This window comes from Podarcis raffonei, chromosome 3 (assembly GCF_027172205.1).
Source record: "Podarcis raffonei isolate rPodRaf1 chromosome 3, rPodRaf1.pri, whole genome shotgun sequence".
Classification (NCBI taxonomy): Eukaryota; Metazoa; Chordata; class Lepidosauria; order Squamata; family Lacertidae; genus Podarcis; species Podarcis raffonei.
Window position 1 is genome coordinate 27,984,464 of NC_070604.1, and position 16,918 is coordinate 28,001,381.

At 41.8% G+C, this 16,918-nt stretch overlaps 1 protein-coding gene and 1 long non-coding RNA gene across 20 annotated transcripts in view; one reads left to right on the plus strand and one right to left on the minus strand.

The window, feature by feature from the left end:
* PUM2 (pumilio RNA binding family member 2) overlaps positions 1-10,537 on the plus strand; it is a 59,491-nt gene extending 48,954 nt beyond the window's left edge. For 14 of the 19 annotated variants that reach the window (XM_053380890.1, XM_053380895.1, XM_053380877.1 and 11 more), the window contains 8 exons: positions 468-735; positions 2,624-2,753; positions 3,013-3,147; positions 3,373-3,510; positions 5,492-5,617; positions 5,933-6,054; positions 6,661-6,853; positions 8,701-10,537. In XM_053380890.1, the coding sequence (XP_053236865.1) occupies positions 468-735; positions 2,624-2,753; positions 3,013-3,147; positions 3,373-3,510; positions 5,492-5,617; positions 5,933-6,054; positions 6,661-6,853; positions 8,701-8,832 (1,244 nt within the window). In that variant the 3' untranslated portion in view covers positions 8,833-10,537. The remainder of the gene's footprint in view (positions 1-467; positions 736-2,623; positions 2,754-3,012; positions 3,148-3,372; positions 3,511-5,491; positions 5,618-5,932; positions 6,055-6,660; positions 6,854-8,700) is intronic. The other 5 variants (XM_053380879.1, XM_053380885.1, XM_053380894.1 and 2 more) reach the window with 1 other exon arrangement.
* LOC128410124 (uncharacterized) overlaps positions 1-16,918 on the minus strand; it is a 149,406-nt gene that overhangs the window by 85,491 nt on the left and 46,997 nt on the right. The window lies entirely within an intron of this gene.

Here is a 16,918-nt window from a genome sequence, read left to right on the forward strand (position 1 = left end):
AGAGTAGTCATGCTCATTTAAATCAGTGTATGATTTAAATCAGAGTATGACTTCAATTGATACAACTTAGCGTGCCAAGTGTGAGAGTCCGGAAAGAGTAGCTGAAGATTCGCTTTAGTTCCTGTGATTGGCATAGTGTGTATACTAGTTGCCCATTGTTGAAAGTTCAAGTTTTCTTTTGTGCAAAGTGCACTGGTGTCCGAAAGCTAGTTGTGGGGTTCTTGTTTTATGTTGGAGCTGTCTCAATTTTATTGCTGCTTCACCTTTATTATTATTACTATATTTCTTTTAAAAAAAGATTTGCTCGTTCCTTTCTAGTGGTAGAAACTACTTTACTCGAAATTTAATGAAAATGAAGTGCGAGAAGACGCTCATGATTCTAGTCTTCCTGATTTCTTGTACAATTTATATTCTTAGTATTTACGGCATAATTAAGACTTCTTACTAACACGGCTGCTTCATTGTAGGAGGACTGACCAACGGTAGTGGTCGCTATATCTCTGCAGCCCCTGGAGCAGAAGCAAAGTATCGCAGTGCAGCAAACACCTCCAGTCTTTTTAGCTCCAGCAGCCAGTTGTTTCCTCCTTCGCGCCTCCGTTACAGTCGGTCTGACATTATGCCTTCTGGACGTAGTAGGTTACTGGAAGATTTCCGAAACAATCGCTTCCCTAACCTTCAACTAAGAGACCTAGTTGGACACATAGTTGAGTTTTCACGGGACCAGCATGGCTCTAGGTTAGTATTTGTAACTTATGCTGATGAGTTTGGAGAACATTTACAATGATAAACATTCCCTTTAATTGGGTCTTGCGGGAAACACATTGAATTTTTGTCATTTTAATTCTCAATGTGAAAAGAGCTAGAGCTTCTTAATGGGCCTGTTCAGACAATGCATCGTTACCTGGGAACTTTAGGAGTAAGCAGGTGTGGCCATCTGGCTTTCAAGCCCTGTCTTCTAAAAAAAAGGCTGAGAGAAATCTTCATTCTCAGTAATGAATCACAATCAATTTACACGGATTTCATTCCACTGAAGTTGATGATTTCATCCTAGTGTAGTCATAATAAATAATGGAGATATTAATTTACACTAATCTCTTCTAGGACTATGCCACAGTAGCTTACCAGTTACAATTTAACTAAAATTTCATAAACTTGTAAAGAAACCAAATATCCTGGAGGATATTTGATACTATTGGATCCCTTCCAATCGGTATTCAGGCCTCACCATGGGCCTGAATACCGATTGGTTGTGCTGGTCGATGATCTCTGGCGGGCTAGGGACAAAGGTGAGAGCTGTTTCCTAGTTCCGCTGGATCTCTCAGTGGCCTTTGACACCACTGACCATAACATCCTTCTGGGCCATCTAGAGGCACTGGGAGCTGGGGGCACTGTCATACAGTGGTTCCGCTCCTTTCTCCTGGGCCGTGTCCAGAAAGTGGTGTTGGGGGATGAGTGTTCAGACCCCTGGGCTCTCACTTGTGTCCCTCAGGGTTCCGTCCTCTCCCCCATGCTTTTTAATATCTATATGAAGCCACTGGGAGAGATCATCAGGGGGTTTGGGCTGGGTGTTCATTAGTATGCAGATGACACCCAGCTCTACCTCTCTTTTAAATCAGAACCAGTGAGGGCGGTGAAGGTCCTGTGTGAGTGCCTGGAGGCGGTTGGAGTCTGGATCGTGGCTAACAGATTGAGGTTGAATCCTGACAAGACAGAAGTACTGTTTTGGGGGGACATGGGGTGGGTAGGTGTGGGGGACTCCCTAGTCCTGAATGGGGTAACTGTGCCCCTGAAGGACCAGGTGCACATCCTGGGAGTCATTTTGGACTCACAGCTGTCCATGGAGGTGCAGGTTAATTCTGTGTCCAGGGCGGCTGTCTACCAGCTCCATCTGGTACGCAGGCTGAGACCCTACCTGCCCACGGACTGTCTCGCCAGAGTAGTGCATGCTCTAGTTATCTCCCGCTTGGACACTACTGCAATGCACTCTACGTGGGGCTACCTTTGAAGGTGACCCAGAAACTGCAATTAATCCAGAATGCGGCAGCTAAACTGGTGACTGGGAGTGGCTGCCGGGACCATATAACACCAGTCCTGAGAGATCTTCATTGGCTCCCAGCACGCTTCCGAGCACAATTCAAAGTGTTGGTGCTGACCTTTAAAGCCCTAAATGGCCTCTGTCCTGTATACCTGAAGGAGCATCTCCACCCCCATCATTCAGCCTGGACACTGAGATCCAACGCCGAGGGCCTTCTGACTGTTCCCTCAATGCAAGAAGTGAGGTTGCAGGGAACCAGACAGAGGGCCTTCTCGGTAGTGGCACCCGCCCTGTGGAACGCCCTCCCATCAGATATCACGGAAATAAGCAGCTATCCTATTTTTAAAAGACATCAAAAGGCAGCCTGTTTAGGGAAGTTTCTAATATTTAATGCTGTATTGTTCTTTACACTCGATTGGGAGCCGCCCAGAGTGGCTGGGGCAACTCAGCCAGATGGGCGGGGTATAAATAATAAAATGCTTATTATTATGTTATTTTCAGCTCTCTTTTTTTTAACTACTTTGCTCTAGTTATTCAACTTCTATTCAACTTGAGGTTTTTACTTATGTACAATTCTGGTGCTTACAGATTTATACAGCAGAAATTAGAAAGAGCCACTCCAGCTGAACGTCAAATGGTATTTAGTGAGATTCTGCAAGCAGCATATCAGCTGATGACGGATGTGTTTGGCAACTATGTCATACAGAAATTCTTTGAGGTAAGTGCATAAAGGAAGCTGTTCAAAGGTTTTTAACCTCTGAGTTTGTTCTGATGGGGAGAAACCTAGACTATATTACGACTCCCATGTTTGTGGTGTTGAAAGCTGCTCACATGCTTTTCTTTCCAGCTTTCCACAGGTTTGAATAATCCACTGATAGGCGATTTAAATTTCTTATAGTGGCGTGAGATGACTTTCATAGTAACACGCAGAAAAGTGTGCTTTGTTTTTGTTAACAGTGCCTTCCCTTCTCTCGTAGTTTGGAAGCATAGACCAGAAGTTAGCCCTTGCTACGCGCATTCGTGGGCATGTTCTCCCATTAGCTCTGCAGATGTACGGTTGCCGTGTTATTCAGAAAGCCCTCGAGTCTATCTCACCTGACCAGCAGGTAATTGTAAGTTAGAACAATATTTTTGTATTCCATTACAAAAAAACCCCACAAATGTAAAATGTTTCCTGTTTTGCTTTGCTGGGAAACGTGCTTGTAACAATATAGTAGTCTGATTCTATATAGAAGGCACTATTCTTGTTAAATCATAATTGGGAAATGCATACTTGCGGGGAAAGTAATCTGTTACGGACCTGTGTAACCTGTTAATGTCAAATTATTCCTCTGTAGAATGAAATGGTGAAGGAGCTCGATGGGCATGTCCTGAAATGCGTGAAGGATCAAAATGGAAACCACGTGGTACAAAAATGTATAGAATGTGTCCAGCCCCAGTCACTCCAATTTATTATTGATGCTTTCAAAGGACAGGTAAATAGTCTTTTTTATATTTACGTTCTTTAACTAAATGGTTACTATCCATAATCACAGCTTTTCAGATAACATTGGTTAGCACACTGTTGCTAATATAGTCTTCCTAAGTGTGTGTCATTTGTTTAGGGTCCTATCCAGTGTTGTTGTTCTGCTGGTGCAATGGAACATTATTTCCCCTGAGACCCTCCCCTCCGAACCCTCAAAATCTGATCCAGGGGGTTGGAAGACCCTCTGCAGCAGGCCAAGGAAGGGAAGCTCCACCATGTGAGCAGAACTCTGTGCACACAGGGTCGGATGCAACCCTTAATTTGCCACGCAGGGCCAAGCCAAGACATTTAGCCACCTGAGGCAAACTACAAAATGGCTTCCCCCTCTCCGCCAGGGAAGAAACGGGGAGTGAAGATTGACATCAGGAATAAAGGGGGCATAAAGATCTATATCGGGATCCGTTGCCCTGTGGATTGTGCCGCCTGAGGCAGTTGCTTTACCTGGCCTCATGGGTGGGCCAGCCCTGTACAGGCCCCTCTGCTCAGAGGGAGCATGGCCCACCTATATTCAGAAGTTCTGGTTGGTCACCAACTTCATCAGCTGCAGGGATATGGTTGCATGCATCCACTGGCAGGCTCTGTGCTTACCACGGCAGTGCAAATGAGTGGGGTGGCAGGCAGATGAGGGCGAGAAGCTCACTATGTCCCTTGCTGCCTTTGGGTTTGCCTGTTACCGGCATCAGGAAGTACACACAGCCCGGGGTGTATGCTGCTTCTTGGGGTTGCAGTGTACTGTTCTCCATAAGAAAAGCTTGCTAGTCGCCCCCCTTCCCCCCCCCTAGCAAGTCACCAAAGAAAGTAAAGTTTGCTTACCTATGTATGATGAGAGTGGCATGTGCTTTGGAGTCTGCATGCATTGCTCTGCCCTGCCAGGTTGGTTCTGAACAGGGAAGAGCTTCCCTGTCATACAGAATCTCAGTTTAGATAAGTGGCTTTGCTTCATGAAGACTCCTGGTTATTTTTCAGTAGCGGGGTCGGAGAGCTTTAAATAATGCCAATATATTTGGCATCTGGCAACCAATGCACCCCTTCGGTTTCCGATGGTACATGGGTAGAGAAATATAAAAAGCCTGGGACACAACCGTCTAGCCTAAATACAGAAGTATTTAGCCTAGCCTAAATACAGAAGTAATGTATTTGGCATTAACTTGGGAAGTGTACACTCGATTATAACCAAACTAAGCCTCCTGGTGTATGTTGTGCTCTAGGAGGCTTAGTTTGGTCAGAACTGAGTGTACACAATCATCATCATCATCATTTGTTGGGAGCTGTCCAGAGTGGCTGGGGAATGAATGAATGAATGAATGAATGAATGAATGAATGAATAAATAAATACTAATAATAATTTTTATTTTTATTACTACTACTACTACTACTACTACTACTACTACTACTACTACTACACTTCCAGAGTTAACACTAAATACATTACTTCTGGTAAATGAGCCCCCATAGCTGCTAGAGGGCCATGAAAATTTGTGTCCCTGGCTTTTTAGACTCGTCTACCCTTGTACTACCTGAAACCAAAGGGCTCATTGTTTCCCAGATGTGAATTTTTTTCAGCTGCCCTACCCCACTGTAGTGGTCTTCAGAATACAGACCCCTTCACATATTAAACTCTGTAATGGGTCGTGAAGAAAAAGTTCCTGTCTTGTGCAACAGGGGATCAGAATTTTCCTATAGGTGCGGTGTAATTTCTTGCCAAAGGGAAAATGCACGAATATCTGTGTTCAGTGTTACACAGTATATTAAAAAGTAAAAGTCACTTGTTTTCCCTCCTTCCAAAAACCATGTTTACATCGAATGTTTTTCAATAATGTGGTGTAATTAAAGATGGCAATTTCTCCTTTTGGACACCTGAGGCATCTTCATCTGGAATAGAGCAAATTTAATGCAGTATGTGTTAATAATTATAATCCTGTCGTTTTAAGGTGTTTGTGCTTTCAACTCATCCTTATGGCTGCAGAGTAATTCAACGTATTCTGGAGCACTGCACCGCTGAACAGACACTTCCCATTTTAGAAGAACTGCATCAGCACACAGAACAGCTTGTGCAGGTTGGTGTACACTAAAATATTCTGGGGAGCACAAAATATATTGTGTAGCTGTCTTTTTATTAGCAAATATTAATCAGAGTTTGGGTATATTGGAAGTAAATTCTTTAAAAAAGATCATGTCAACCTTTTCATTTATTAAATTTTTGGTGTAGTATCTGTTGGGCACAATCAGTTTCCCTATAGAACTTTAAATGCTACAATTCCAAAACATGGGTATGTAACAGTGGTCTCCTCTTCAACTTAGGTTTTTTGGGCGCTTTAGAAAATGCTAAACTAATGTATATGCTTGAGACAACTTAAGTGTGTTACTTTCAGGATCAATATGGAAACTATGTTATTCAACATGTGCTGGAACATGGACGTCCTGAAGACAAGAGTAAAATTGTGTCTGAAATCAGAGGGAAGGTTCTAACTCTGAGTCAGCATAAATTTGCCAGGTATAGTTAACAGTGAATTACTAATTGCTGTTTAATATTGGGCAGTGAGTGACTGCTTTATTATTCCTTTCTGTGCCTTTATATCTGCCTTTCTTTCATCTTGGAACCTAAGGCAGTCACCCCTTTAAGGCACCGACCAAACCCAGACCTGAAATATAATAGGGTCAGTTTAGCCATTGCTACTCCTAAGTGCTCCACGGGATAACTCAGAAGACTCGGGCCACGTGATAGGAATCCAAGCTGGGATTCCTCCCTTTGCAAGCATCGCCTTTCCTAAAATGTGGGCAACACTGCCATGGGGAGCAGTTGTACTTCTCTCTGATGGATATGAGCATGCAATGTTACCTCTTCTGACACAAGGAGGAGTCATTTCAGCAGAATCTGCACCTCAGAGGTTAATGTACGTGAGAGGCCACAGGGATAGATTAGCACGATACAGTAATGTTGTGTTGTCTCATAGTTTAAGTGCCATGTATTTCATTTCAGTGTGTTGCGTTTAATCTGCTTAGTAATGTATTTAGCTGGATCTAATTTGTCTCTTTATCTAGTCTTTATTCCATTCCATTCAGTAATCTTTCCTGTATTCTGTTCCGTAATCTTTTTCAGCAATGTGGTAGAAAAATGTGTCACTCACGCATCTCGTGCGGAAAGAGCTTTACTTATTGATGAGGTGTGTTGCCAGAATGACGGTCCTCACAGTGCCTTATACACCATGATGAAGGACCAATATGCAAACTACGTTGTTCAGAAGATGATTGACATGGCTGAACCTGCTCAGCGAAAGATTATAATGCACAAGGTAATTTTGCCTATCTGCTCCAGACTTTGAAAGAACTCTTAATTTAAAAATCATTTCCCAGCTTTTGCAAACTTTGGAGGACTCTTGCGTGCTTTTGTGTCTGACAGTTTCTCTCTCTCTCCCACAACCCAATAACTCCATGTTTTAATTCCTCATTTTGTAAGTAGCATAATTGAAAATAGGATGAAAGTTAATGATACTAATTTCAAATAGGTTCTTTAAAATTTGTGTTGTTCATATGAAAAAGGTAAAGGTTAAGGACCCCTGGATGATTAAATCCAGTCAAACATAACTATGGGTGCGGCACTCATTTCACTTCAGGCTGAGACAGTCAGCATTTGTTCGCAGACAGCTTTCCAGGTCATGTGGCCAGCAAGACTAAATCACTTCTGGTGCAACGGGACACCGTGACGGAAACCAGAGCGCACAGAAATGCTGTTTACCTTCCTGCTGCAGCAGTACCTATTTATCTATTTGCATTGGTATGATTTTGAACTGCTAGGCTGGTAGGAGCTGGGACAGGGCAACGGGAGCTCAGCCTGTCGTGCGGTTTCGAACCACCACCCTTCTGATCAGCAAGCCCAAGAGGCTCAGGTTCATATAAATATGGATGGAAATGATAATTTACTCAACCTGGATAGCTCTGTTGGTTGGGACGTGGTGCTGATAATGCCAAGATTGCAGGTTTGATCCCCGTATGGGACAGCTGCATATTCCTTCATTGCAGGGACTAGAAGATCTTCAGGAGTTCTTCCATCTCTTATGATTCAACCATAACCATGCTTTTTTACTTGACTGTAGATACACACCTGGTTGCAAATAATGTTGAACTATAGTTAAAAATAAACGATAGCTAAATGTGAACAAGCAGCATGCTTGTGTGTAATGCCTGCTTCACTCTTTGCATGCTTTATTTATTACTCAGGGGTACGCATACCCCTAAACATTTTGTGAATCTAAGTTTGGCCTCATTGAGGGGTATTATTTCAATATGAGTAGGAAAATGAGAGTGCCCCTAAACATTTTTAAAAGAAAATAACACTGGTTCTATGTAATACAGTACATGATTCTCCCATTTTAGCCTTACAGTGAGTTCTGTTAGGCTGAGAGTGAGTGGCTAACCCAAACCATTGAGCTTCAGTCCTGAGTGGGGATTTGAAACCTGGTCTCCAAGGTGCTGCTCTTGCACTGCCCAGAAACATTCCACAACGTGGCTTGTTGTGATGCCTGAACCTGGGTTCATTCCTCCTCTCCAAACAAACCATGTTCAGAAGCCAAATGTTGTTCTTGGCTTACCTCTTGTTTGTTCGGAGAAGCAAACCACTAGCTTGGATGTGAACATCATTGTCTGTGAACTCTTGTGAAGGGAAGGCTTAAAGGAAGACATATCTGCCCCAGTAGAAGAGTTCCTTGCTAGGAAGCAGTGGATCAAAATGTTGTACAAGTGGTACCTTGGTTCTCAAACTTAATCCATTCTGGGAGTCCATTCGACAACCAAGGCACGGCTTCCGATTGTCTGCAGGAGCTTCCTGCAGCAGACGTTCGGCTTCCGAAAAACGTTCACAAACCGGAACACTTATTTCCGGGTTTGCGGCATTCAGGAGCCGATTTGTTTGACAAATAAGCTGTTAGGGAACCAAGGTACCACTGTAATTTTTCTTACGCCTGGTCCTCACTTGGGTTCATCTTAAATATTATTTGTCTCTGAAGATTTTATCATTGATCTCGGTGTTCATAAGCATTAACGTAAAACTAACAAAGATGTCTTGAATATTCTGCTTCAGTTTATCCTCTGCTCTCCTCGCGATAGGAATGTTTTGACTAAAACCTGGATTTTCTTATTGCAGATTCGCCCCCATATTACCACCCTGCGCAAATACACCTACGGCAAACATATCCTTGCCAAGCTGGAAAAGTATTACCTGAAAAACAGTGCTGACCTGGGCCCAGTTGGAGGGCCACCTAATGGAATGCTTTAAGGACACATTCAGAAAATCTTGAAGATGAATTTTATTGTGAATTATCAAAACATACAACTTAACTCAAAACGTTGTGATTTTTTTTATATAAAAAAACCCCTATTTATTGACTCTTCATGCATTTGTAAAATTTTTTATTCATGTGTATATTTTTGGGGAATGAATTGCAACATATTGCCATTTCTTATCAGAGACCTATCAGATTGTGTGGCTCACAAAGCACAGAATGCCTGTAAATGATGTAACTATCCGAATAGCTCTCACATTTTGTAAATTTTTACCTTGTAAAGTCATTGAATAAAATAGTTTTTAAAGGGAAAAAAAGTACAGTATTCTTTTAATATACTGGCTCACAATCTGGTAGGTCTCCCCAACATCACAGCACATGTTTATATAGTTGTATATAGAAATTAGTTTAATTTCTCCCCCCACCCCTTTGTGCGGAATCCTTTTTTTATAACAGATGAAAATAGATGATTGCATAATTATTATTTAACATATTACAGAAAGTTAAGTTCTGTATTTTGGTGGTTCACAATTTTATAATCCAAATAGCAATCAGGGCACTGAAGAATACCAGTAAGGAATGATAAAATGTGAACATTGAGGAATAGTTTCTACCTTTTTACTTTGGAAACAATTGTTTTTTCTTTTAATGTAATGTGCCCTTTTCTCTAGCAGTGTATAAAAGCCATGTATATACTTAAATATTTAATTGATGTGCAAGATAGGGGAATAAAAATCAAGGTGGTACTTTGGTCCAGCAACGTACTGTCTGGGAAAAGAGTAAACCTGCATTAAAATAATAGGCAGTCAGTGGGCATAAGGTGTGTGCTTTGCTTTGCATATACAGGATTTGAAAGTGTTGATAGGCTTTGTGTTCTCACAGGTAGCTGCAAAGGGTAGGCAGTTAATGGTGGAGGAAAGGCCTACTGAGACTTTGATAGCTCAACATCTAAAGCATGATTAAATATTCAAATAACTTTTTGCTTCCTTATAAATATAAGCATTATATAAGTATAGTTAATAGATGTAAGTTTACCGTTTGTAAGCAGATTTCTTGTTTTCAATGTTTTACAAGCCTTGCTAATTGAGTAGTGACGCTTACTTTGGTTGTACAGATGTACATTTGTAAACCTCCATGCTGTAAATGTAATTTGTTTTACCCCTTTTGGGAAGAAAATTTGCATTTTAGTGTATATTCATACCCCTGTCCCTTTTTTGCCCTGACATAGTGTTGTATAATGTAAATTTATTTCAGCAAATCAAGACTGATTTTTTAAAAGATTCTATCTTTATATGGTTTCAGAACTACGAACCAGCTTTCTTTTATCTATTATGAGGAAATGTTTTTGTTTAACATAGTTGTTCTGTTAATATGGATATTTGGGGAACTTAATCAGTTTAAACATTAATGAGAATAAAGGCAAATTAATGGACTGAAATACTGACCACACAAACCAGTGCTTCTTCCATCTTAAATGTGGCACGATTTGTTTTTGTACAGAAGAGTACTGTATTTTTGGACAGCTTACTTCATCTTAAAGCAAATATGTATGATACTGTCAATTTTTCTCTGAACAAGACACTGTAACAGTAAGATAAAAGCTGTACATTTACAAGCGGCCTTATGTACATTTCCCAGTTTCCTTTTTAAGGCAGAATTGTGACCATATGTGTATAATTAAAATCCTTTTTAATCCTTTGCCTATGAAAATATTTTGGAAAGAAGCTTACTTTGTATATTCAGTTTCGGAAAGATAAAGTGCTTTGTATTTTGTTCAAGTCAGTATTTTGTGTAAACACTTCATTTTGATGTCATAACATAGGTGCTTTGTCTCAAAGCTGCTGGAAGTAGTGATTTGACTATAGATTGCATTGAAACCTTTTGTGGAGAGGCCTAGAGAGAAGATAGGAGAGCAACATGTCATCTCATTTACAAAATGCTCATTTTTATTAAAAATACAATCACAGCATACAGACATTTGCTTACAACAAAATTTAGTATGTTGATAATTTAACACAACTGCTCAACAGTTACTTACACCTTAAAATAACTCAAGTATCTCTCACAATTTGAATTTATATAGTAGTTTCCTCCTTTCCCTATATTTAACTTTTGAATTTAAGTTTAATGACAGTTATAGAACATTTTCCCAGTAGATACAGGAAACTACTAATCTTTCCAGGGAGTTTGCCGTTGCATATGGTGGTTCATGTGAGGGGAGGTGCGTAATACCTCTAGTCTGTCAAGTTAAAATTTCTTCCATTTGTCTTAAACAGTCTTCAAACAATAATTCAGTATTCTTTGGTACATTTCAAGTCTGTTCTGTAACCTATTGGCTGGCCTAAGTGGCATAGTTATACTCTAATAATATTTTGTCTTCTGTTAATCTGACCAATACTTTCTCTATAATCAGTTGTATATTTCTGCAGAAGTAGTGTAGGAAACCAAGCATACTTTCCCACATAATAAGCTTTCTTGGTTTGAGGATGTTCTTCCCACTACAGTCTCTTCCCAATTTAGATTTGGTTATGGAACATTTTTTCCTAGTCTGTTTAGGTCTGTTCTGCCTCTAGGCTGCTCTTAGTTCATATTGAATAATGTAATGTTCACTTGTAATATGCTGTAAAGAAAACAACAAAATGAAAATGTGTGAATAACTTTATGCAATATGCTTGGTCTTATGTTTTGATTCTTATCAAAAAGCCTTGGGTTACACACTCGACTAAAATTGCTACTTTCATTTCTGGGTTTAGCAGGTCTCCAAAGGAAGTTTCTATCAGTATTTTCTTCCTGGATTTAATCAGTTAAAATTGTGGAATTTTTAATCACCTCTACAGTTTTCCATTTGCTAGAAGAGCCACTTAACAGTGTTTTAACTGTCTGACTTTGGACCCTAATAACTTGGTGAAAATGAGCAAATCTTTGTAGAAGTCACAGTAAAAGTGGGCCTTTGTGTGTCCATTACAGGCTTCATCTATATTTGAGGGGGCTGGGGGGCCACAAAGTTGATGGGCATTGCCGTTCCAATGGTGTGTGTGTGCCGTGTCATGTGATTGATTATGTGGGGCAGGGCTTATCTGGCTCCCTCCAATATTTTCTTCAAGTTGGCACCCCTGAGAGGAAGAGTGCGGAAGGTGATTTTTGTCAATTTCCCCTTTCTCCTATAATGCTCAGTACGACCACCTTTGAAATTCCAGAGCAGCTTTTCAGCAGAGGAGCAAGGTGGCATGTGCCAAAAAATACTGTCTTCCCCGGCCTGCTTTTCAGTGAGAGCATTCCATGCGTGCAGTCCTGCTCACAGGAACTTCTGGGTCTTCTCCTCCACTAAGCTTTTGGCCCTTTAGACATTGTTAGAATCCCATCAGCCTCACCCAGTGTGGCTAATGGTTAGCTGGGATTGTAGTCCCATCCACCAGAGGGGCACCACGTCATGTAAGGCTGCTCTAGATACATACCAAAGAATCTGTGACCAATATTCCAACTACTTGGCTGGCTCTAACGGGAGTTGGAGGTCAACCACATCTCAAGGTCTACAGGTTCCCCTTCCCTGAAGTGTCTGTCAGCATTTTCACCATTAAATCCACACCACAGCATTTCCAGAGACTCTGATGTTTCAGGTGTTTTATCTTGGTAGCGTCAAACAGTAACTCTAGCAATGGAGCCCTAGTTGCAAGCCAGAGCAGAGAGACATCCATAGGTCGCTACCCTATCGCATAAGACTTGGCAGAAATGGTCAAATATGTTACAGTAATATATAAGAACAGGGCAACTAACCTGTGACCCTCAAAATGTTAAACTGCAGTTGCTGTTGGGCTCAACTAGGATAGCTAATGGCCAAACGTACAGGAGTGGTACCTAAGCTAAGTTGTAGGAGGCCACTGGTCAGCCAGCCTTTATAGAAGCAGAATCTTCAGCCAGACTGTTAAACATACATCAACTTGGTGACACGCAGTGGGGTTTTCCTGTTTGAGAAACATTGGCCCGATTTTGCGTCAAGCTGCTATTGAAACAAAGTTCACCAGATGGCTGCAGTTTGAGAAATGGGCTCCCTGTGGAACTAGTCCTTTGGATCCAAGCCTAGGTGGTCATACTGCATCCTAGGCTGGTTGGTTGGTTGGCTGACTTATTTATTTAGATGACACTTTCATTCTGTCTCTTCAGCAAAGCGTAGTGGAGCTCAGAGTTTTAGCAGACACAAGATAAGCAGGTCCATCTTCTGATTTCCTAACTGTGACCTTATAGTAGTTGCTTTAACTCAGTAATGGGAAAACCACCAACACACTTCCTTATGACCATATACAGTGTGCTTGCAAGTTTCTTGCTTGCATTTTGCTGCAAGGCTTTCCACCCTTTTCTGGACTGTAATGTTGAGTCACAGGTTACACCTCCAGAGTCACACCTATTTTGTTTTCTTTTAAGCTCTCCGCATTTATTCAGAGCGCTCTTGTTTCTTTCCATTACCGCTCCTGCAAGGGAACAGGGAAACCTAATGAATGAGGTTTTTCATAGCCAAACGTCCTATGACTATCCCATGGGCCATCCCTCTTCCTGGAGACTTTGCTAGTGATTTTATGCTGGCTCTGTGGTTTCTATTAAGACTGTGGACTCTTCATGCATAGTCATAGTGTAGTGTAGTGGTTAAGAGCGGTGGACTTGTAATCTGGTGAACTGGGTTCGCGTCCCCGCTCCTCCACATGCAGCTGCTGGGTGACCTTGGGCTAGTCACACTTCTTGAAGTCTCTCAGTCTCTCTCACCTCACAGAGTGTTTGTTGTGGGGGAGGAAGGGAAAGGAGAATGTTAGCTGCTTTGAGACTCCTTCGGGTAGTGATAAAGCGGGATATCAAATCCAAACTCTTCTTCATAATTCTATGATGATTTTTGCTGTTCAGATTCCAGCAGAGTGGCTACGTTGCTTAGATTTGTGGCAGCTGGACACTGGAATGTGTTGTAGTGCCTGCTGTCATTTTTTTAAATTCAAAGGTACGTCTTGAGAACTGAACACAAGGGGAACTGGAAAATGGGCCCTAATAGCTAAACATTAATCTGTTAACTAGGAACTTGGGCATTTGCCTTTATGTTGGATTCATCTAGCTCAGGACTGACTGGCAATAGCTTGCTAGTGTTCCATGAGAGAGGTCTTCCTCAGCCCTGCTTAATGATACCCAGGGGAACTGCTCAGGTATGTGTTGCATCTAAATTCTCCAGTGAATCCAAAAATTTGCTCGGCTAGAGGGACAGACCGTTACACAATGCTCATACCAATCACTACACAGGCTGTGACTGAAAAAACAACTAGAGACATGGGAAAGGGTATGGTTGCCCCCAATAGGGTTTTCTTTCTCGCCCCTTCTCCTTTACCGTGAATTGCAAAATCATCCCATTCAGTTTTGAAGTGCCCCTCTATTTCAGAAGCATCCCATGTGGCCAGTGGAAAGGCTGAAAGTCCCAAAGTCAAAGCTTCATCAGCACATAGAAGTAGTGGCACAATTAGTGCTCACAGTCACCGGAGCGCAAGAGTATGGAGTCAGACCGATGGTCTAGTTCAGTATTGTCTACACTGATTGGCAACAGCTCTCCAGGACTTTAGGTTGGCATCCCCAGCCTTACCTGGAGATGACAGCAGGCAGCAGGTGCTCTAAATCTGATCTGTACCGTAAGATATATTTTGTAGGGAGAGGTGCTCTAACCAGATAATTTTGGAGGTGGGAGTGGAGTGATACAGATGCAGAATACCAGACCCATCAGTTAGAAAGATGGATTAAATGAAACAAACTCTAAAAGATGCAATCCAAAGCATGTCATCTGTGGGAAAAGACCAACTGAAGTAAGTGGGACTGATTTCTGAATGTGGGTAGGATTGAGTGGCAAATGCCCCTGCTTGATTGCTTTGCTTAAATTGTGAGTTTTGCGCTGTGGCTTCTCATTCCTTCATTCAGCTGCCTGATACCCCGTGACAATTTGCTGATGTTTCATCAGTGCTGGAGCTATTGCGGCAGGTGCTTTCTGAGGATCCTATATATACTGTACTTTTAAATGTGTTTGTAGGAAGGGGTGAAGGGTGTTACTGTTTTGTTGTTTTTATTATGTATCTTGTATTCTTATGCTGTGAACCGCCCTGAGATCGTCAGATGAAGAGCAGTATACAATTATTGTTGTTGTTATTTCCCTTCATATTTTGGAATAGGATTCCTATCAGAGATGACACACCTCCAGCTGAGTGGAGGAGCAGAAGATACAACAAAGGGAACAAAATTGGGCAGAGGGGGAGGGAGATGAATTTACAGCAGAAGGAGATGATGATGATGATGATATTTATACCCCGCCCATCTGGGTGAGCTTCCCCAGCCACTCTGGGCAGCTTCCAACAAAATATTAAAATACAGTAATGCATCAAACATTAAAATCTTCCCTAAACAGGGCTGCCTTCAGATGTCTTCTAAAAGTCTGGTAGTTGTTCTCTTTGACATCTGGTGGGAGGGCATTCCACAGCACGGGTGCCACTACCAAGAAGACCCTCTGCCTGGTCCCCTGTAACCTCGTTTCTCGCAGTGAGGGAATCACCAGAAGGCCCTCGGAGCTGGACCTCAGCGTCCGGGCAGAACGATGGGGGTGGAGACGCTCCTTCAGGTATACTGGACCGAGGCCGTTTAAGGCTTTAAAGGTCAGCACCAACACTTTGAATTGTGCTTGGAAACGTACTGGAGGTGAGTTTCTAGCCTGAGTTAAGCACAACAGAGGTGTGTTGCTCTCCCAAAATTGGCTACCTTATGAAGCAGTGTATATTTGCTTCCAGTGTGAACTTTGTGGGTATATTTGTACATAGAGCAAAGCCTGCAAATACACTAGAAGTCTCCAGTCCATCCAAATGACACTAGACTCAGTACAACTGACTCCAGAACATCTTCTGCTCAGAAGTGGGGAATGCTAAGAACAGTTACCTCTCATGCCAGAATGTGACATGGTCTAGTCCCTACTGTTGCCAAAGCACTTTCTTGAATATCTTCTTTAAAGATGCAGAATCCTCTCTTGGATAAAAGTATTTAATAGCTCTGGGCTTTCCTGCATTTGTAATTTCAAGAGAGACCATGCAATGCTTTGCTAAAATGCTTGTGTTTGTGTGTGTAGTCAGAGAATCCCTGTCCCAAACTAAGGATGGCTTTTGCTGGTAAGAAGCTGCTGACTCACCACAGGAAGCCTGGATTACGAAAGCAGCCATCAATTAAAGGCTCAGCTGGAGGGCTATTCAGGTCTCCCTGTGGATACCTGTGAAGACTTGTGAAGTTGTGCTGATTCATCAATCAGTATGACTCACAGCCAGATACGTGCACAGCCTCCCTTGCAACATACTGTGTTTGATGTATCAGGTGACAGGGAAGTTCTGTCTCAGGTGAGCATTTCCTACATGCAAATCATTACTTGGTGTCATCTTCACCATAATTCATGCACGAATTAAGTCAGTACACCTGAAGACTGCTGAGTTGGGTTATCTCTCTTGCCCTCGCCCATTGCCCCCATCCCTGCCCAAAAGACAGAATAACTTGAATAATATCTGCGGAGCACTTTGAGAGTAGCAAAAATAATGCGAGGGAGACAGGACAAGGATAACTGTGACTTTAAAGATGAATGGGAACTCTTTACAAAATAGTTGAAGACGCAACAAAGTGAATTGGTCTCCTTGGCAGGTTTTGAATAAACATTCACAAACTTTTTATTGACAATAATCAGTTAAATAATTTAAGGATTTATACAGCTTTGTAACATGCAGAGAGCAGCATTCACAGAGAAACCAAAGACTGGAACTGAGGGAAGTCGGGTTGGGGGGGGTTGTGTGGGAGGGAGGAAAAATGGGGGGGGGGAATTAAGGATGATATGTTTTTGGATAATATGTTTTGTTTAAATCTTCAATAAAAAATTATTCTAACAAATAATAATAATAATAATCCGGGGGGGGGGGAGGAGAGAGAAGGGGCTAGGACAGAAAGACCAAAGTGCAATGGATGTATGGGAGTTTTTGTCCTACCCACTGAATTTTTGAAAAAGGAATTACTTATTTCAGAATAATAATATTCTCCTAGGCA